Source organism: Carcharodon carcharias, chromosome 5 (assembly GCF_017639515.1).
Source record: "Carcharodon carcharias isolate sCarCar2 chromosome 5, sCarCar2.pri, whole genome shotgun sequence".
Taxonomy (NCBI): Eukaryota; Metazoa; Chordata; class Chondrichthyes; order Lamniformes; family Lamnidae; genus Carcharodon; species Carcharodon carcharias.
Genome location: NC_054471.1, coordinates 146,003,785 through 146,025,184, shown reverse-complemented (window position 1 = coordinate 146,025,184; position 21,400 = coordinate 146,003,785). Strand labels below are relative to the sequence as shown.

Genomic DNA, 21,400 nt, shown 5'->3' with positions numbered 1-21,400 from the left:
GGAGCTGACTGTCTCCCTTGAGAGACTGCGCCTCCTTCTGTACTGCACCTCAGACATATTGAGGTAGCTGCCTCGCCACCTGTAAACCCTGGCAGCAGAATAATGGCATCTTCTGTGGCCCCTCCCGCCTTGAACTTCCTGTTGGCCCTGCAACCCTTGTGCCTGCATCTGTCCTCCCAAAGGTGGCTCCCTTGGAGGCTGAATGTGCATTCCTGGCCTCCTCCCCTTTCTAGTCTTCCCTTCCTCCTCAGAGGAGGTGCCTCCAATGGAGAGTTCAGCTCCCATTCCCAGGCTAAGAGAAGGCTTCCTGAAACATGCAGGCTTCAGAAATAATGTTCACTCAGAGTTCTGACCGGAAGGCTGTTACTCCTGTCCAAGCAGCTGTGAAGAGTTTTGAAGTATTCCTGCCAGGCAAGCAGTGGTAACTTTACGCATTAAATGACTGACAAATAACACTCATAACCCCACTCACCCCTCTTATCTCGCCTATGGATGAGCTTTATACAAATGTGGCCTATCCAACTGCCTGTTGCGCCTATGCAACGACCTGAAGATCACACGGGCCCCGAAAAATCGGCATCAACTGCTCCTTCCAGGGCTGTAAGTAGCCTGTTAATTAATGGCGAGCACGCTTCGGAGATCATTGCGCATCCACCCACCAAAATATTGCGTTGGCGCACAGTGACGTCAGTACACTCGCCCAACTTCACTGCGTATCATTTTACGTGTTGGTGTGCGGAGCCCACCCCTGCGCACCAACGGGAAAACTCTGGGCATTGATTCCTGAGGCTGCAGCAACCACAGGATTAAGAAGATAAGAAATAGTAGCAGGAGTAGACCACATGCCCCAGCAAGCTTGCTCCACTGTTCAATACAGTCATGAGGTTCCAAGTCCATTTTCACACTCGCTCCATATATCCCTTAATTTCCTGAGACCCCAAAAATCTGTCAATCCAGCCTTAAATGTATTTAACAACCCTCTTTGGTAGAGAATTCCAAAGTTTCACAACCGAGTGAAGAAATTTCTCATCTAGGTCCTAAATGATTGGCTCTTTATCCTGATACTGTATCAGCAAAATCTGGCTCCCTAAACAAGTGCTGTGAGCACAAACCTTTCACATGGGCAGCTATTCAGTTTCATCATTTAAAAGCTTTCCAGCCTGGCAAGTTTCATTCAACAATGACTCCTCTCTGTGTTCTTGCTTTCTTGACTCTTGCAATTGCCACACAGCTTGGGAAGCCAGAATGCTGAGTAAATTCACAATTAATTGTCTATTTAAATATTGAAATGACATACCCAACAGCTTCACCAGTGTTTTCCGTTCACTTTCAAACCTGTCCCAGTTAAACTTGGAAGCAGGCAGAATCATTCTGGGTTTCCAACCTCAACCACTTATCAGGGATTTAAACCCCCACTTGCACCCAAATTCCCACACATCTCCCCAGCTTGGCAGATACAATCTACACAATCGTTGCATATTACCAATTTTTAACCCTTCTCTGTGATCTTCAGAATTTGTTTGCAAACATGTTAATCACCTTAGTCAGCATTCCTAATTTGACTTCCACCTGATCTCCTCCCTTCCTTTGTTTTGTTCCATTCTTTAGAGATTTAATTTTTATGTCCAAATTCTGAAAGAAGGTTTATAGCTAAAGTAGTACTGTTCTTTTCCAGGTGCTGGTGAACCTGCTATAGCTTTCTATTTTTATTTAAGTTCATTCAATTGTATAGATTATTTTCAAGAACCAGTTACATTTTTATGACAATATGTCACATATACAGATTAACCCAAGCCCATTTGTTAAATTTTAGGATAAATTTTGCAAGGCCCGTCAATGGTATAGAGCCTTAGAAAATATATATGTAAAACAGCCAATAAACAAGCACCATTGCATATTTAAATTAAAATAAATCTAAGGTTTGGCCAAAGATATAATTTTGAATTTAATTAATTTGAAACAATCACTTCTCCATACATTTAAGTTGCATTTCTTGGTTAGCAAAGTACAATGGGCTATGCTGTGTACAGATTTGATGAAATCAGTCATTGTGTTCCTTTAATCAATCATGTACAATTATAGAAAAAGTTCCCCTTCCTCTTAATGCTTCCTCCTGCCTTAAACACAAGCCCTCAAACTCACTCTCAAGGAAATCCTGGTGAGGAAGTGGCCAACGAAGCCAGTGATGCAAACTGGGCACCCCTGGTCAAGAGTCAATCACTGTAGCAACTGAGCAAACAGATTGTCCACATTTACGCAAAATGCACGTTCACAATACTAAATGCAGAGTAGCAGTAGTGCATGGTGCATTTATTTGGCCTTTATTGCAAGGAGATTGAAGTATAGAAATAAAGAAGTCTAGCTAAATAATAGCAAAATACTGCGGAAGCTGGAAATCTGAAACAAAAACAGAAAATGCTGGAAAAACCTCAGCAGGTTTAACAGCATCTGTGGAAAGAAAAAAAAGTTAACATTTCAAGTCCTTATGACTCTTCTTCAGAACTCTGAAGAAAAGTCTAGCTGGAGTTTTACAAGCTTTTGGGAGGACATCATATGGAGTACTGTGCACAGTTTTTGTCTCCACATTTAAGATATACTTGCATTGGAGGTGGCACAGCAAAGGTTCACTAAATTGGTCCGTGGGATGAAGGGGTTTTCCTCTGATGAGAAGCTGAGCAAATTGGGTCTATTTTCTCAAGAGTTTGTAAGAATGAGAAGTGACCTCATTGAAATAAACAAATTCTGAAGGGGTTTGATAGGGTAGACATTGAGAGGTTGTTTCCACTGGATGATCTAAAATACAGGGGCACAGTCTTGGAATAATGGCCTGATCATTTAAGACTAAAATGAGGGAAAATTAATTCACTCAAAGGGTTGTGAATCTTGGGAATTCTCTGACCCAGAGAGCTATGGCTAATCCTTCATCGAATACATTTAAGGCTGGGATAGACAGATCTCGGGTCTCTGAGGGAATCAAGGGATATGGGGAACTGGCAGGGAAGTGAAGTTGAAGCCAAAGATCAGCCACGATCATATAGAATGGCAGAGCAGGTTTGACAGGCTATATAGTCTACTCTTGCTCCTTTTTCTTATGTTCTTGCATGAGGCTCACTGGAAACAGCTATAATCAAACGCATTGTTGTACACAAGTTGACACAAAGCTTTTTAAACATTTCTCCACTTTTTCTTAACCACATTTGTCTCCCACCCTTCATTCCAACGTAATTTGCATCTGCTCCATTTAGACCAACAGTGTTTGCTAGGGTAGGTGGAGCTGATAGGACAATGGTGTAGTGAAAAATGGAATGCACAAGAGACACACCCAGAATGTGGGCTGATAATGCAAACAGAGATCTGTCCACTGCTTGCATGCATCATAGGTGCACTGGTGCTTTCCATGCATTATTTTTCTTTATTCTTTCATGGGAAGTCATTTAATGCCCATCGCTAATTTCCTTTGAGGTGGTAGCGAGTCCCCTTCTTGAATTGCTGTAGTCCATGCGGTGCAGGCACACACTCATGGTGTGGTTAGGGAGGCAGTTCCAGGATTTTGCAAATAACTTCCTAGAAGCCCTGAGGGAAAAGGAGATGGCGGATCCTGTCGGATGGTTCCCCGAGCAGACTGTCAGTCATTTGGCAGAATGCTTCATCGTCAGAACTTTCCAATAAGTACCAAGATGTAGCTTGGCTGGTGGTGAGAAAGGCTCTCCCTGTCATATCCTTCCTACATGCCAGGAGTCTCACCCCCTCTGCACATTGCCCTCAAGGTGGCTGTGGTGAGGAAGAGACTGTTGTTCACCTCTTTGTGGAATGCGCCTTTGCAAAGAAGGTCTGGAGAGAGATGGTGGTTTTTGTCGAAGTTCATCCTGAGCAATGCTGCAACTCAAGACTCTGTGCTCTACAGGCTGTTCCCAGGGACACACACTGAGACAAACATCAACTACAGCTGCAGGATCATCAACTCGGTAAGAGACGTTCTTTGGTCTGCCTGAAATTTGTTGTGTCTTCCAGTGCAAAGAGTTGGCTCTGACCGAGTGTTGCAGACAGGCACATTCCAAGATCCAGGACTATGTACTGAGGGGAAGCTGCTGCAAAGGCTCAATGGGGAAAGGTCGCTATCTAAGACTGTTCTGCCATACTGCACCGAGTAAATACTAAATGTTTCATAATTGTATTGAAGCACTTCAGAGTACAACATGATGTATGTTGATAACTCCAATATCATTGCACTGTCTGTAATGATCATATTAAAATGCTTGTAATATTCATTGATTGTATTGATCTATGTGTAAAAGTTAAATATGATTGCACTTTTTGTGATGGCGATTTGGAAATGTTTTGTAATGTCCTTCAAAATATTTTATGAATAAAGTTTTGGGAAAAAAAAGTTCCAGGATTTTGAATCAGTGACAGTAAAGTGACAGTGATATAGTTCCAAGTCAGGATGGTGTGAGACAGGTGATGGTGTTACAATTTGAAACAAATGGCTGGTAGTTCCAAAAATTTTATTAAAATTAATCACTGTCACTCTTGTTATATAGTTTAACGAATAAGATTTAATACAGCTCAGCAGTTCATGGTGTTTCAGATACAGTTTGAATTTTTAAAGTATGTAATTACAACATTTAATGCATTCATTGCTTTGTAAGTGTGGGCCATCCCATAACGTCCCAGTTCAACTGGCATTTCACTCTTCTGTCAGGGAGGTTTTTCTGGGTTTCAGTACAAGGTCTTTGACGAATGGTGTGAGTTCTTGCAGCTCCTTTCGAACTGTCTCTATGTCATATTCACCCTCCTTCTCAATGCTGTTGCATTCGCCAGGGTCATCATCACCTTGGCCTGCTTTTCTGTGCTGACCCACCAGTTGTTTCACTACTAGACCTTGGTACTTCAACAGGAGTTTGTACTGATCCTGAGGAAAAGAGCAAGACCCAACTTATTTTTAAATAACTTATTCTGTTACCAGCTATAGCTACTTTCACAACTACACATCGAAGCTATGGTTAATGCTGTCATGGATTTTAATACAGGAACACTTTCTCATCTAAAGATTGTATGACACAATGTTACGGGAAATTGGTAACTTTTCAAATGAAGAGGTACAAGGTTTTAAACTAAAAGTCATGCCATGGGAAAAGCAACATGATCAGAAAAATCCACATTTGCACATCTTTGGGGTTGGATTAATTAAAATATTTCTTCCTCCCAAGTCCCAACGGGATATGGTCCAAGACTGCTGCAGATTTTGAATCAATAATGCAAGCAGTTAGGCTGAAACTCAGTATGGTATCATCAGTTTCTAAATCTGTTGTGTCCCATAAATGGACACAAAAGAGACACAATGGATCCAAAAGATCAGCAATGATGCCAACATTTCATCCATTTTGTGTGTCAGACATGAACTTACGGTGGCCATTTACGGGTGCAGGTAACTCCTACCAAGGAGGGGGCAAGGTCATTTCAACATATTAATGAAGGTTAGATAATGTAACTTAAATATCCAATGACTCGCGTTTATACCGCTTCAACATTGATTCCTCAATTTTATGGAGGTATAGAATGGGAAATGTGCGCAAAGTTATTTTAACACATTGGGCTTATCAAGCATGCTGACTGGACAAGTCCCATTTAATTTATCCCACCTATTTAACTTGAGCAAAGGAAATTTTGCACAAATACTCGCTGATCCCTAAAGATTATCAAGCATTATAAAAACATTTATCCAGTGTTTGCTGTTAAGAACCATTCATAAAATTAGCACTGATTTGGTAAATGAACCTGGATTTATATTTTTATTGAAAAACAGGTACTGAACAGCTGTGTTTAAGGTGACAAGTTACCTCAGGAATCTTGGTGGCAAGGAAAGAAATAATCTGTGGTACACATCTGCCAGGTGCGTGAAGCATGTTGTGTGTCGACAACTGGAACAGCAGAACTGATGTCAGATGCAAAACTAGTGCCGGGTCCTCAGTGCCCCTAACTTGTTCAAGTAATGCCTGTCTGTGCTGGAAAATGACTTGCCTAGGACAAGAGAGCATTTTGAATAAAAGTAAGCCATTGTGCACAAAGTCATTTTAACACATGGATGAGCACAGCTTCAACAACATACATGAAGCTCAACATCATCCAGGACACTGCAGTCCACTTGATTGGCACCCCACCCACTGCCTTAAACATTCCCTCACTCCACCACTGACGCACAGCGGCAGCAGTGTGTACCATCTACAAGATGCACTGCTGCAACTCACTAAGGCTCCATGAAAAGCACCTTCCAAACCAGTGACCTCTACCAGCTAGAAGAACAAAGGTGATGGACAGCAACACTTGCAGGCTCCCCTCCAACTCACACACCAACCTTACTTGGAAATATATTGCCGTTACTTCACTGTTGCTGGGTCAAAACCCTGCAACTCCCTCCCTAACAACACTGTAGGTGTATCTTCTGCATGGGGTTCAAGAAGATGGCTCACCATCACCTTCTTACAGGTAATTAGGGAGCAGCAATAAATACTGCTCAGATAAGCTCCCACCCCAAAACAAATAATAAAAATAAATCAGATCTGCAACTATTTTGCTGTGCCATGAAAAGCCTGTTTTACAAGCAAAACGGTTCAATGGTAATACTGCAGAAATACAATCTTTAGTATTCTATTGTGAATGTGACAAAATGACCAAATTAAGATTAACAACAAAGTGTCAAGGACCTGAAATGTTAACTGTCTCTCTCTCTCTCTCTCTCCCCCTATACAGATGCTGCCAGACTTGCTGAGAATTTCCAGCATTTTCTGTTTTCATTTCTTGTAAATGGATCAAGAACCAGAGGGCACAGTTTTAAAATGTTTTGCAGAAGAAGCAAATATGAAGTGAGAAAAAAAACTTTTTTTTACACAGCAAGTAGTTAGGGTTTGGAATGCACTGCCTGGAAGTGCGGTGGAGGTAGGTTCAATCGAGGCATTGGATGATTATCTAAATAGAAACAATGTGCAGGGTTACGGGAAAAAGGCAGGAAATTGGCACTAAGTTAAAATGCTCAAAGAGCTGGTGCCGACACGATGGGCCAAATGGCCTCCTTCTACACTGAAACAATTCTGTGGTTCAGATCTCCAGCGTCTGTAGTATTTTGCTCCTGTATTAAGAACTAATATTTGGAAAAGTTGAGAAATTGTAAAACAATTAATGATACTCTGAAGTAAACTATCTCATGGCCATTCAAATGTCTGTTAAAGGCATTTAACAAAAAAATAGTGATGCTATTCATTATATCATAGAGTCCTTGAAACAAAACAAGATTTGGAGATAAAGAACAGAAAATGCTCAGCAGGTCTGGCAGCATCTGTGGAGGCAGGAAGAGAGTTAACATTTCAGGGCAATGTCCTTTCATCAGAATAAGCAACCACCCAAATTAAACTGTCCAGAACCACAAATAATATTAACCCTGATAGCTGAAGATTCACTTCCTGACCTATATTTTCTAGTTCTTACTGAGTTTTACCTTTCTTTCTTTTTATCTCCCTTTTTGAGCATAATTCCACAGATTTCTGCCACACCATCCAATATGGTAAGGAACTCCTCTATACTCTTGATGGAAAACAAAGAAAAACAGCCAGTTACCCAATAGCTTCTGTTTACTCTATGAGAAAATTTCCTGTAAAAAAAAAGTTAATCCTGTTTTAAATACATTGCCCTTCTTACTACCTACTGCTTCTGGATTTTGATGCTTCACCATGTGCAAGAGCAGGCTAAAATTGCTGGGCTGGATCTAACTGCTTTCTCAATCTGCACAATCTTAAGAGAACAGCATTTTCTGTTTTCTTAATCTGTTGACAAAGGAGATGGAACAGCTTTGCCACACCCGATTAACTTTATAGTCTGCTCTGAGTTCATCCATAAAGCTTCAGTGAGGGGGCATCCGATGTGAACATTTTGTTTTTCTTTCCCCACCTCCATAAAAACGCTTGCATACTGGGTGCTAGAGTTTGCCTAAGTCAGGATCAACCCCAAACCACTGTCGTCTTTGAAATTTATCTAAGTATCACAGTATCTTTACAGTGCAGGAGGCTGCCATTTGGCCCATTGAGTCTGCACTGGCTCTCTGAAAGAACATTCTGCCTAGTCCCACTCCCCTGCCTTATTCCCGTAATCTTGCACTCTCTCCCTCCTTTCAGGTAGCAATTCAATTCCCTTTGGAATACCTTGATTGAACCCGCCTCATCATCCTTTCAGGAAGTTTGTTCCAAACTCCAGCGGCCCTCTGGGTGATAAAAATGTTTTCCTCACATCACATTTACTCCTTTTGCCAGTTATTTTGAATCTGTGCCCTCTAGTTCTTGATGCTCTCAGGTGGGAGTAGTTGCTCACTATTTACCCTGTCCATAGTCCTCAGGATCTTGAATACCTCTATCAAGTCTCTTCTCAGCCTTCTTTCCAAGGAAAACAACCTCTCCAATCTGTCCTCATCGCTACAAGTTCTCCCTCCCAGGAATCATTCTTGTGAATCTCCTCTGTACTCTCTCCAATGCCTTCACATCCTTCTTCAAGTATGGCGCCCAGAACTGGACGCAGTATTCCAGATGAGGCCTAACTCTTTAGGTATGGTCAAAAGCCACCCCCTCAAAAGTAAGAAAAACTCTGATGACAGCTAAATTAATTTCCAACATGGTTTAACAAGTTAATAAATGATACTCAGTGACTTATTAGAGTAGAAACTCATCTAGATTTTGGACCAGGAATCAGTGTTGTGCAGAAGGCAGTGCCAAATCAAGTGGGCACAACAAAAAATTGAAATTGTTCAGAAACCCAATTTCATTATACAGGCAGGCTGCTACCAGTACTAGTATTATTGATTGGAAACTATTCTAAAGGGAGGTGAGAATATGAGATGTTCTCGACCCTATTTAAAAACAGCTGACATTTCTTAAAGGGAGTTGCACTTTGGCTATAGATGATTGTTACTGAAGGTTTCTAACCACAACAGGAAAAAAATGATGCAAAGCTCCCCCCAGTTCTAGGACAGTGTTCTGGAGGTATCGGTAGAGGAATTCAGATGGAATGCCTCTTCCCACCAGGTGGCAGATAGGTCTTTTGGCAAGCTGCTTGGCATCCGGTAACAGCAACACAGATCTGCTGCAATTCCAGAAGAACTTTCATGACTTGACCAGGGTTGCGAAGGCAAGATTCCCATCTCCAGTCTCTCATTACATTCTGCTCTAGCACTCACAAACCTTCCCTCTCCCTATAACCTTCACTCTCCTCCAATCACTAGCGCACACCTCACTTTACCTCCTTCTGCTCTTAATGCCAAATTTTTCACCTGCCACTCTCCTCACTATTTCTGCCTTCACCTCTTCAAACCTCTGCCAACCTTCACACACTAGCACCACTATACAAGCTTAAAGCGCACATCCTCAAAGCATCTCACTTTGCCACCAACAGTCTCTCTTCTTTCTTGCAGGACAAGCTCGTAAGCAGTAACAAGGAGCAGATGAGGACAGGAGGAGAGAGCATACCTCAACGTGCTCTTCCCAGTTGAGGATGTCGTGCAGATCTTGGGGATAGGTTGCATCAGGATGTGGCGAGGCTGGGGGTTGCATCCTACAGGGTTCATACACACTTCTCACCGAGATCTCGCACACACACACAATATGCATGACAAAGTATAGCTGCTTTCAACAGACACTCGTGTGTTTCTGCATATTCTTGACACCAAGTGCTAATCCTCAGCCCCCCCTTTACTTTCCGGTGAAACAAATGTTGAGCACCCAGAGGGCAAAGGATTCAGAGGAAAGACACCTTCTGTAGTCTAGTACCAACTCAGAGACTGGCAGCACACATTCTTTACAGGATAAACTGGATGGTTCTGCATTGGGAGACTCAATGAGAACTAGTGCACAAGAGCACGAACAGGGGCTTGACTAGTCCCAGAAACAGCTTACTGGAAAGAGGACTATAAGTAGGCGAACTCAAAGGCACAGCCTACATAAAGGGCTGATCCCTAGCCACTAGGAACTTCTAACTGTACTGGTTAGCTTGTCGGTCAGCTTGCACACAATGGAACACTACATATAGAAGTAATATTACAATTCAGCCTCCATTCGTCAAGCTTAATTGTATTTTACTGAATAATAACTGAAGGGTCAAAACTTACTTTGCCATTCAGCACATTATGGAGCTTCGTGAGAGGACCTCTGGTTTCCTCAGGTAGTTTTGCCAAGATTTTCAATCTAAGCTGAACATTTAAAAAGAATATTTAGAATTCCCACAATTTTTTTTTTTTACCAGAAATCTGCAGTTACACGGAGAACACTATAAACCGATATATCAAAAGACGCTTCACCTGCAAACACCATTTTCAAATCGGAAGTACCATCCCAGATGTAACAGGTTTTACCATTGTGAGGCAAAACACACAGCAATGGAAACAACTGATTAAAGATCAATAATGCTGGAAGATGGAAGCTGCTTTCCCTCCCTACATTAGTAATGGCGCTCAGTTTGAAAAGCATGTGTCGCTCAATTATTTAGTTTTTATGCTTTAGCCTAAAATAAACAATCACACAATCTTCACACCTTTGACTCAACGTTATGTCAAAAATGCAGGGCCTTTTTAATGTTGCAGATCAAAAACTGCTTGAAAGCTACATCTGCAAATACCATAATTATCGACTAATCTCCACAACTGATGACGACAAAACAACATCTGTCACAAGGGGTAATTTAAACTTTTCCACATATAGTAGCTCAGCTCTCCGTACCTCAGGGGTTATTGTAGTGTAGGTTTCCACTGCCATCATTAAATCTCCAGCCAAAAAGTTGAAAAGAAGGTTGGAAATATCGGTGCACATTGTCTTCATTAAATGTTTTCCTAGTTGACTGTGTGTGTCATCTAAAATATTCAAGAACGTTATTTGCTTGCGTGGCATAGCTAACAAAGGAAACACCATTAGGCAAATGTGATTATCAAACACATGTTGACTCATTGACAAATTCTCAGCACATCACAGTAGGCAAACAACTGCACTTCCTGGATGCACAGTGTAATGGTCGCTGCACTAATACATAGTAAAAGTTTGCAGTAAAAAGGCTGTTGATGAGGTTTACAATTCATGAAATACCAAGTGCACAGATAAGCTTGATCTGTAAATACAATAATTCCCATAAAGATCACACATCATTTCCACCATATATAAAAGCTGGAGATCTGAAAGAAAAACAAAAAATATTGGAAATACTCAGAACACCTGGCAGCATTTGCAGAGAGAAAAAGAGTTAATGTGCTGAATTCCCAAATCAGGATCAGGAACCCCATGTGCGGATGATTTTTAGGTCCCAATCCTGCGATGCTATCTTCAAATGTAAATGTCCTACCTGGACCGGAGGCCAGCTTGGCATCTGGTTAGTGGCACCAAGCATCACCTGGAGCTGTCTGGAGAGCGCAAATGGCAGAGAGCAGCCATGATGGAGCCAAACACAAGGTAAAAGCACACGATTGCCCAGTTCCAGAAATCTTTCAGCATTAAAAAAGTTTAACTTTGTCAGCTTTGAACCAGACAGCTATGCACTAATGTGCATCAGAATGCTCGGGTTTGACAATCTCAGCTTTCAAAATTGCATTGTCACGCTCCCTGAAAACAATCTCTTCAAAGAGCTTAATAAGCTATTAATTGGAGGCAAGTGAGTTCCCCGATCCCTTCCTCCCTTTGAAAACTGCATCGTATTCCGAAGGCAGCAGGATCTGATCACGGTCTGGGGACGCGATTTTCACATCGCACACAAATCCCTTCCCGACCCACTGGCAATCGAAAATCCTGGCCAACATGTCAGCTTGCCATAATCTTCCAATCTTCCCTAGATAAGGGGGACCTGTCAGAGGACTGGAGAGTGGCAAATATGACAAGCTTGTCCAAGAAAAGACATTCCAAGTAGCCACAGGCCACTGAGTTTAACATCAATGGTGGGTTTAAAAACTTAGGATTGGTGGGGGGGTGAAAGAAAATCAGAAGGGCACTTGGACAGGATTGAGTTAATTAAGAATAGCCAGCATGGATTCATAAAAGGCAGACAGGCTTCACTAATCTAACTAAATTTTTGATGAAATAAGAGTAAGTTGATGAAAAGAAAGCAATGGATGTTGTGTATAAGGATTTTACAAGAACCTTTTAACAAAATATGACATAAAAAAAGGATCATGGAATAGCAGGGTCAGCATTAACATGGATAAAAAATTAGCTGAAGAAAGCATCAAGTCACGGCAAAACGTTTTTCAGACTAGAAGACAGTAGGCAGTGGTTCCTCAAGGTTCACTGCTAGGACTACAGCTTTTTTTAAATATATAAATGATGTGGATATTAGAATACAGGATAAAATTTCAAAATTTGTTGATGATACAATTGCCTGCTCAGAGAAGCGTGAGGTTATGCATTTTGGTTGAAAGATACGGAGAGGAAATATAGACTAAATGGCACAGTTCTAATGAGTTTGCAGGGACAGACCAACCTATGGGTGCATGTGCATTGGTTTTTGGAGGGGCGAGAGTAGTTAAGCAAAGAGTATGGAACCTTAGACTTCATAAACACAGGTATTGTGTACAAAAGTAGGGGAATTGTGCTGAACCTTTATAAAGCTCTTGTTAGGCAACAACTAGAGTACTGCATCCAGTTCTGGCCATCACACTTTAGGAAAGGTGTGAGGGTCCTTGAGAGGGTGCAGGGAAGATTTACCAGAATAGTTCCAGGGATGAGCACCTTAAATGCTGTAAGCTGCAGGGCTATGGGCTGGGTGCAGGAAGGTGGGATTAGAAAGGGCACCTGGGTGTCCTTGGGCTTGCATGGACAAGATGGGCTGAATGGCTCCCTTCTGTGCTGTAACTTTTCTATGGTTCTATGGGGGATTTTAGCTACAAGGTTAGGTTGGAGAATGATTTTTTTCCCCCCTTGGAGGGAAGGAGATTGTGGGGAGATCTGATAGAGATGTGTAAGATTATGAAATGTTTAGATAAGGTAGACAAAAAAAAAAACTATTCTCATTAGCTAATGGTACAAGGATGAGGGGACACAGATTTAAGGTTTTGGGCGAGAGATGCAGGGACATGTGAGGAAGAATCTTTTCACACGGCAAGTGGTAGCGACCTGGAATTCTCTGGCTACGAGGGTGATGGAAGCAGAGACGACAAATGATTTCAAAAAGAAATTGGATAGGCAATTCAGGGAAATAAACTTACAGGGCTATGGGGATAGAGCAGGGAATGAAACTGTTTGGATTGCTCTACAGAGTGTTGGCATGGGTTTGATGGGCTGAATAGCCTTGTACTGTGTCACAATGACTATGAACCTAAGTCTATTATTGGCACTTAGTCAAATTTCTTTTGGAAGTTCACATAACAATAAAAACTGCACTATTCTCATCAACTGTCTCCATTAATTCATGTCACATTGTCAACACGGTTTGTTGGATATCATCAGGAACAAATTCCCAGGCAATTTTATTTTCACCTTCCCTTATCTGGAGCTGCTGAGGCCAATCACACTGTTCCCACTCCAGATCTGTCCGTGATCAGGCTTATCCGCCAATGCCATTTTTTTGGGTGTCGCCTCCTCCCCCAGTTCATAGCCCATTTGTGTTCAAGCATTTATTCCCACTCTGATGTCTTGCAGTTTCTCTCTTGTCTGACTGGGACGTTTTTGTAATATATCTTTGTATATATAAGTATAAGCTATACTTATACAGCTCCAAGTATAAGTTACACATTCAGGAAATGGTACCACAGTCAATGCTCTCTCTAGACAGGTTAAACCAAAAGAGGCAATGCTTCCAATACACTTTGCTGAATCTCTGCTGCTGTGAGAAAGGAAAGAGTGACAACATTGTTTTTGACAGAATACAAAACTAGCAACTAGAAAAAAGGAAGTATTCTGATAAAATCTATGAATAAATATACAAAATCAATGAGATTTTTATTTTTCCCAATATTTAATCCTTAAAGTCTTAGCAGATCCAGGAATATTTGATACTTGCTGGATTGACCATTGAGATTCCAACATGCATTGTGACAATGAGAAGTCCCCATAAATTACTGAAATGTTATGCTGTCAAGGATGTATTCTAATATTATATGTTATATTACAAATACCATAAACTGCAATAAAAAGTCGTAAAAGTTGCTTTGCCTTTCATCCATGTTTCCTCTCAAATTAATATTAGTTATTCTTTGCTAATGCTCCCCATTTTCTTAGCGAAGAGAAACTAAGATCTGTGGAAGAGCAAACAATAACAACTTGCATTTATATAGCACCTTTAATGCAGGAGAACATTCTAGTGACCTTCAGAGGTGCATTACCAAACAAACTTTGGAACAAGGGAATATTACATCAGAGGAACTGGGGGTGGGGGTGAGGGGAAGTGCTTGTGCATAAATCTTTGAAGGTGACAGGACAGGTTAATACAGCAGTTAATTAAGTGTTTGGAATGCTGGGATTTATAAATGGAAACATAAGGTACTAAAGCCAGGAAGTAATGCTAAACCCGTTATAAAACTTGAATTGCTCTTTGACAGAGCCAATATAGACGTGATGGGCTGAATAATATCTTTTTATGCTGTACTATTCTATGGTTCTGTAAATGTGCATTTTTCCAATTCTGGCCTTCAGTGTATTCCCATATTTTATCTGCCCCACTATTGGCTGCCGTTTCTTCAGCTGCATAAGCCATAAACCCCGAAATTCTCTCCCTAAACCTCTCTCCCCCTTTAAGACCCTCTTAAAGCCTGCCCTCTCTGTTACAAAACAAATATATTTTCTCTGGTGGGGAAATCCATTACAAGGGTGCATAACTTTAAAATTTGAGCAAAGCCACATAGGAGTAAAAATCATGAAGCAATTTTTCACGAGGAAAAGTGGAAATCTTGCCCCAACAGCCACGTCACGTATACTGGGTCAACTGAAATTTTTAAGAATGATTGACTTTTGTTAGAAAAATGGTTTCGGGGATGGGGGGGGCAATGGTGGATAAATGGAGCTGAGATACAAATCAGACATGATCTAATTGAATGGTGCAACTGACTTAAGAGCAGAAGGGCCTTGTGCTTCCCCATCATCTTTCCTTCTTTTATTTTACTTTTAATCCATTTAAAACTTTTAATCCATTTAAAACATGAATAAGTTGTTCCATGGGCTTCCACTGACCTACATTCCCAAAGATGTAACCCATATCATTTTCTCCCAAAACTCAGTCCACATTCTGGTTTTCCAGATAGTCAGGAAACTGGACATGGTTGCATCAGAATTCATCACAATTCTCAAATTTACCATCATAATGATCAGTGGAAGGAAGATAATTCAATGTTCACAGACTCATGCTGTATTGATGCAGCACCATACCAGGACAGCTGTTTAAACTTTTAGCTTATTACATGAGCATTAGCTTATTACATGAGCATTAGCTTATTACATGAGTCGTCAACAGAATCGCCATCAGGCAAGCCCCAGTGTTGCCAGGGAACTCAGCTGGAAACACATTTCACAGATTAACAGAGTGTGGTCTTTACCTGGAAAGAGTTTGGCTCCTTTCTCAAACAATCTTATGTTGTTATGAAAGTTCGAAACCTCCTCCTGCAGCTCTTTTACAGTCTTTTTCCTACTGGCTCCTGAGGCAGAGGTGGCGGTGGACAAGAACACGGAATGCAATACCTCTTGATAGCTTTTATTCAAAGGTCTGTTAAAAGAAAAAAAAAACCTTATAAATCTCATTCTACAAAGAGTAATACACCTTTTAAGTGAAACATAAGTTCCCAGAGAATCAATGTTAAAACTGGGGTTAGGATCTGTAGGACTTTCCTTTTCAGAAGAAAATTAAAGCATTATACCCCGTAAGTTGAAAAGCATTACATTGCTAAATTCCTATATTAGTAAATTAAATAACTTTTTCATACTTTTAAATTTTATTTTAAATGTAATTTTCTATTTGCAGTACCTCCTGCTCATCCCTGATCTTGCCTCCCGCACCTCCCACTCTCTGATCCTCCTGGTCGCTGCAGATCCTACCCCTACCTGATCCCTTCATTTGCGGTCTCTACTTCTTCCTGACCTCTAACATGAAGCCTCTCCCCATGTCCAACCCATCCTCGTGCTGAACTTCCTGCTCCCTGACTCCCCTCTCACCACTTCCCTCTCCTGAACCTGCATTCCCATTCAAGATCTAGATCCGATTCCATGCTGGAAAACCAGGGTTGTGAAAGTGCGGGTGCTGATGATGCAAAGGTGCAGGGCTGGGGCTGTTATAATCCATGTTTTTTTTTCCCCAAATGCTCCTGCTCGCCACTTCCCTCTCCTGAACCCTTTGTTGTGAGCAAGGGTTCTGGGGATAAGCAGTGAGGCAGGAGCAGCAGCTGCAGGTCACAAGTTCAAAGGTCACAGGCAATTAGTCCATTCTGAAATAATGTATGATCTAAATCCAATATTCTGGTGTATAGCATATAACTTACGCTTACTAGCACCCACCAAATTTCCAAATCATGTTTTGAGGGGGGAATTCTAACTTCCTCTGCACCAGCCAACTGCACCTGGACCAGAATCTTGGGGTCGGCGAGCGGGAGCGGGGCCCACGCGCTGACATGTAAAATGACACGGTGACCTCGGGCATGCGTTCCAACATCACTTCACGTCATTCAGATTTTAAATTCAGTAGGCACGCACCGGAGTCGGCTGCGCACCCGCCGGTCTGTTAAAGGCCTATCAAAGCCATTTAAATAGTAATTGAAATACTTAACGGAACTTCCTGTCCAACCTTAAGGTTGGCGGCCTTTGCATTTATCATGAAACTTCATGCACAGGCGGGATGAGGTTTCATGAAGTGTTTGTAAATTGAATTAAAGTTTTAACTAAAGTTCATTGACATGTCCCAGCTCATGTGACTGCGCACCCGCCCGTGCCCGTCCAACTGCCACCACCCCCCTGCGCCCCCCCATATCGGGCAGAAAATTCTCCCCAATTTCCACCAAACCAGGTTGGGAGGGCGGTGTTAAACGGAATGAAATCTCCAGCCTTTTCCTGCTCTGATATGATTTTAAAATCCCTGATTTTTCAGGATAATGAGATGACTACTGGAGTCAGATGGAAGCCTCATACATACCTACAGCCAAATCGAGATCCTACTGTAGTAGTCGGGCCCCAACGTACATCAACTCCAGAGAGTGTGGAGAGCCACAGCTGCTGCACTGGCAGCCACAACCCGACAATGAGCCCTTCATTTATAACCAGTGTTTTCTGACCTACATTGGCTCAAGGTTGACAACAGTTGCACTTGAAATTTCTCATTTTTTTAAAATCGCACTGCGGACTCGCACTCTGCCCCCCCCCCCCACTTAAGCACTGGAATTTCTTTCATAAACCTCTCTCCCCCACTTTCAGGTGCTCCTTAAAACCATTTTTTTTGGACTGTTGCCGTATCTCCTAATACGGCCCGGTGTCAAATTTTGTTTATTAATGCTCTTGAGTTTTACTGCGCTAACAAGACGGTGTAAATTCAAGCTAAAGCTGTGTGTGTGTGTGTGTGTGTGTGTGTAAGCGGGGGGGGGGGGGGGGGGGGGGGAGGAGGAGCACAAGCTCTGAGGCCCACAGGTAAAGCCAGATCTCCCGTGTCTTGAACTCCCATCCCATTTCACGAACTGCTGATTTGCTCCAGAATCTCCATTCCTGCACTTGCCTTCGGCCACCTGGCTTTCTTCTGTTTCCTTTCTGTTTTAGGCTGGAGTCAGTCATTGCCTTATTCAGGTTCAACTATTAAAAAATCAGTTGAGCCTCTTGCTACCCCTCCTGGAAAGGCTGGTCATTTCCAAACAGAGTAGAATGAGGATGTAAAGATTCCCATCTCCATCTTTGATTTTTTTTTGTGTTTTTTATAGATATAAATTAATATATCGCCCAGGGCTGGGGAGCTCAAGATAGCAAGCTGGTGAAATGGAAACCGGATGGAAGGTCGGGTTAGATGGGAGGCCTGTGTTAAATTAGTGATATAGCTGAGCCAAAGAAGAAGGCAGGAGCTACAAATAACACATGCTAGCATACTTGCAATTAACAATTAAAAAAAGACCTCTGCGGTATTGTGTGCCTATCCCATACCAAATGGTACACCTTAAACGCAGAACAAAAGCATGATCTAGCTGCAAATTGGAAGTTGTAGTCTGAAACCTGAATCAGCCATTATTACCGGAATTTTTATTTAAAGTTTCTACAGCCCTCCAGCCCAAACATTGTAGTTGCTTCAGATTTTAGCTGGATCCCCTAGTATGGGATACTGCAAATGCAGGATCTGCCTTGAGAAGGGAGCTGAGTTGATATTTGGAGTTGAAACCCTTCTTCAGACTCCAATACTGGGAATCAAATCTGTTTTTTTAATGTTCACCTTTTGAATCACTTCGAGGTTGGTGGGCTCGCCCTGTTTTACTGACATTATCTCTCTAATTTCTGGCCTGGTCTGAAGGCTTTCGGTGTTTTCCAATTGGTCTCCACTCCCCATTTTTTCCTTGGGTTGCCTCCCATTGCTGTTACACATTCTTTAATTATTTTTCTCAGAATAGCTAAGAATAAAAGGATTTTGGGGAGGGAAGGTCTGGTTACCTTAATTTTAAGAAATAAAACTGGTCGATAAAGAACATATACAAATAATCCTTCTGTCAGAAACAGTAGCGCTCAGCTACAATGAACTGCAGCATTTTTACCTTCATATAATCAAACGCAGGTTGCAGGATGACAGCAGCAATTATCGGAAAATGCAATTGCAGGAACACCACCATCAATGAAGATCCACTGATATACGGATGGAGTTAACAGGGAAAAGTGAAAGGGAGAAAAAAAGGGCATTGGAATTGAGAGATTCACTTAAATTCTAGTATTTGGTATGGAGCATCACGCCCAAGTAAACTATCGGTAAAGGCCCGTGATACCCTTGGAGCAATTTCTTTGCTGCATTTCCATGTACAACCAAGACTGCGTTGTATCAGTTCAACAAAGGAGGAAAATTTCAATAAATATCTAACCAACCTAATGCAATTAAACATTTTGTACACTAGATATGGTCAGGGAAGGAGAACACAATGACTGATGAATTGGGTCGAAGTGTCAACTCCTTGTGCCTCATTGCAAGATCATCTGTCTTCATGAGTCCTTAGGGACACGTACCTTCAAATATCACTTCACAATTTTTGCCATCACTAAACATTTGTTTGGGCCAATCAACCAGTTAAGTAAAAACAACAATCTGGCACTGTCCACCAAATATGTTGCTATAAACTGGAAACAAATCTTGCATTTCATTATGTTAAAAATTAAACTCCTTCAGTTGGCAATTCTATTGCATAACCTACTTTTCCTCAGCTTGTAACAGTTTAAATCTGCATCTCTGTGGTAAATGCTTATAATCACAGTGGATCATTTATGTTACAAGTAATGATGAGTTATAAATGTTAAAAGTGTTATTTGAAGAGCAGCAGAGGAGTTCTTTCGGTGTCTTGGTCAATATTTATTCTTCAAGCAATACCACTTAAAAAAAAGATTATTTGGCCATTTATCTCTTGCTGTTTGTGGGAAAATGCTGTGTGCAAATCAACTGCCACATTTCCCCATATTACAACAATTACTTTAGTTATTTGCATGCTTTGAGATATCCTGAGATTGTGAAAGATGCTACATGATTAACTTTACCTGGTCAAATGTTCTGCAAGTTCACTTATCAGTTCCGCTGGACAGTCTTGAAGATGATTCCTCAAAATACCTTCAATTTCTTCTTGTGCCATGAAAAGCATCTCCTTTTGTTTGTGTTTGCCTAACAAAGGAAGAGAGCAAAGCCTCAGCAACATCTTTGATTCTGATTTCCTTAAAGACAGTTGTACTTTCAGCTCCCTTCTCTCAGCAATTTAGGTTTACAGGTACACTGTTCTTCTTTGGGCTATAACACAATAACAGCACACTCCCCAGGCACATACAAATGATACATATTTCCCCAGTATCAAAGTAACAATCTTATTTATAAATATGAAGAAACACTGGCCCACTATACGATAATGCCAACTTCTGCCAGTAAATAGGTTATTTAGAAGTAGGTTTCACTTCCACTAATAACTAAAACACTACCAGCTTGACTTTCAAATGGTTCTCAGGGATGAATGGGTGTTTTCAGATTAACAGGATAGATAACTGAAGGCCCCAGATATGGAGTGTTGGGAATTAATATTTTTCGTTCACATACTGAATTTGAACAAAGACACAAAAGAAATGATACTGAAGTTTGCTGATGATTACAAATTGGTGGGGGTGAGGGCGGGGTGGCGGCAAATGGTTAAAAAAAGAACACATCTGGTTCAGGAGGGCAAAGATGCATTAGTAGAAAGGGCATACAGGTGACAAATATAGTTCAATGCAGAGAAACAGGAAATGGTGCATTCTTGGAAAGTGACTGTGAAACTACAGCTTAATACTAAGATTCTTAACAGTGGAAGTACAGATTGAGTGAGTGATGCCAGTACAAAGATGTTTAAAAGTGGGAATGCAACCAATAAAGGTTGTTTTAAAAAAAATAGCAAATGGGATTCTGGTTTTCATTCACAACCGCATTTGAAAAAAAAAGTTACATTGATTTTCTGTAAGATACTGGCTTGGCCAAAGAGTGAAGTATTGTGCAGTTATAACCTTCAAATTATTTGAGATATATTAAAGTAAGGTACAAGTACTGTGAAGATTCACTAAAATAACAACAGGGTTTTCCAATTTTGACAAAAAAAAATCTTCAATAGCGAATAATATTAATCAGGAGACATGCAATAGGAGTTTTTCAAGGCTCTCGAATGTTTTCTGTGGCAGTGGATTGATTCGATGGCAGCCAGTAACAGAAAGGCAACTTGAAGAAAACAGGTTTTGGAACAATGATAGCTGATCACCGTGGAGTTGAGGCCACAATCAGATCAGCCATCATCTTATCAAATGGCAGAGCAGGTTCGAGGGGCCGAATGGCTTACTCCTGCTCCTAATTTGTATGTTTGTTTGTATATAAGTGGCAAGATACAGCAGTAAAATCACTATCATCCACCTAGATGGAAATTCATGACCTAGGAATATAACTTTAAAAAAAAATTCATTCAAGGGATGTGGGCTTTGCTGGCTGGGCCAGCATTTATTGCATATCTCTGGTTGCCCTTGAGAAGGTTGTGGTGAGCTGCCTTTTTGAACCGCTGCAGTCCATATGGTGTAGGTACACCCACAGTGCTATTTGGAAGGGAATTCCTGGATTTTGACCCAGCGACAGTAAAGGAATGATGATATATTTCCAAGTTAGGGTGGTGAGCGACTTGGGGGGAATTTCCAGGTGGTGGTGCTCCCAACTATCTGCTGCTCTTGTCCTTCTAGCTAGTAGTGGT

At 41.3% G+C, this 21,400-nt stretch overlaps 1 protein-coding gene across 3 annotated transcripts in view; it reads right to left on the bottom strand.

Moving 5' to 3' along the window:
- Window positions 1–4,488: 4,488 nt before the first annotated feature.
- ufl1 (UFM1-specific ligase 1) overlaps window positions 4,489–21,400 on the bottom strand; it is a 44,158-nt gene continuing 27,246 nt past the window's right edge. The window contains exons 13-19 of one of the 3 annotated variants that reach the window (XM_041188230.1): window positions 19,692–19,812; window positions 15,539–15,705; window positions 10,752–10,882; window positions 10,145–10,225; window positions 7,493–7,578; window positions 5,841–6,021; window positions 4,489–4,912 (exon numbers count right to left, since the gene is read on the bottom strand). In XM_041188230.1, the coding sequence (XP_041044164.1) occupies window positions 4,688–4,912; window positions 5,841–6,021; window positions 7,493–7,578; window positions 10,145–10,225; window positions 10,752–10,882; window positions 15,539–15,705; window positions 19,692–19,812 (992 nt within the window). In that variant the 3' untranslated portion in view covers window positions 4,489–4,687. Of the gene's footprint in view, window positions 4,913–5,840; window positions 6,022–7,492; window positions 7,579–10,144; window positions 10,226–10,751; window positions 10,883–15,538; window positions 15,706–19,691; window positions 19,813–21,400 lie in introns of those variants that run through there. The other 2 variants (XM_041188231.1, XM_041188233.1) reach the window with 2 other exon arrangements.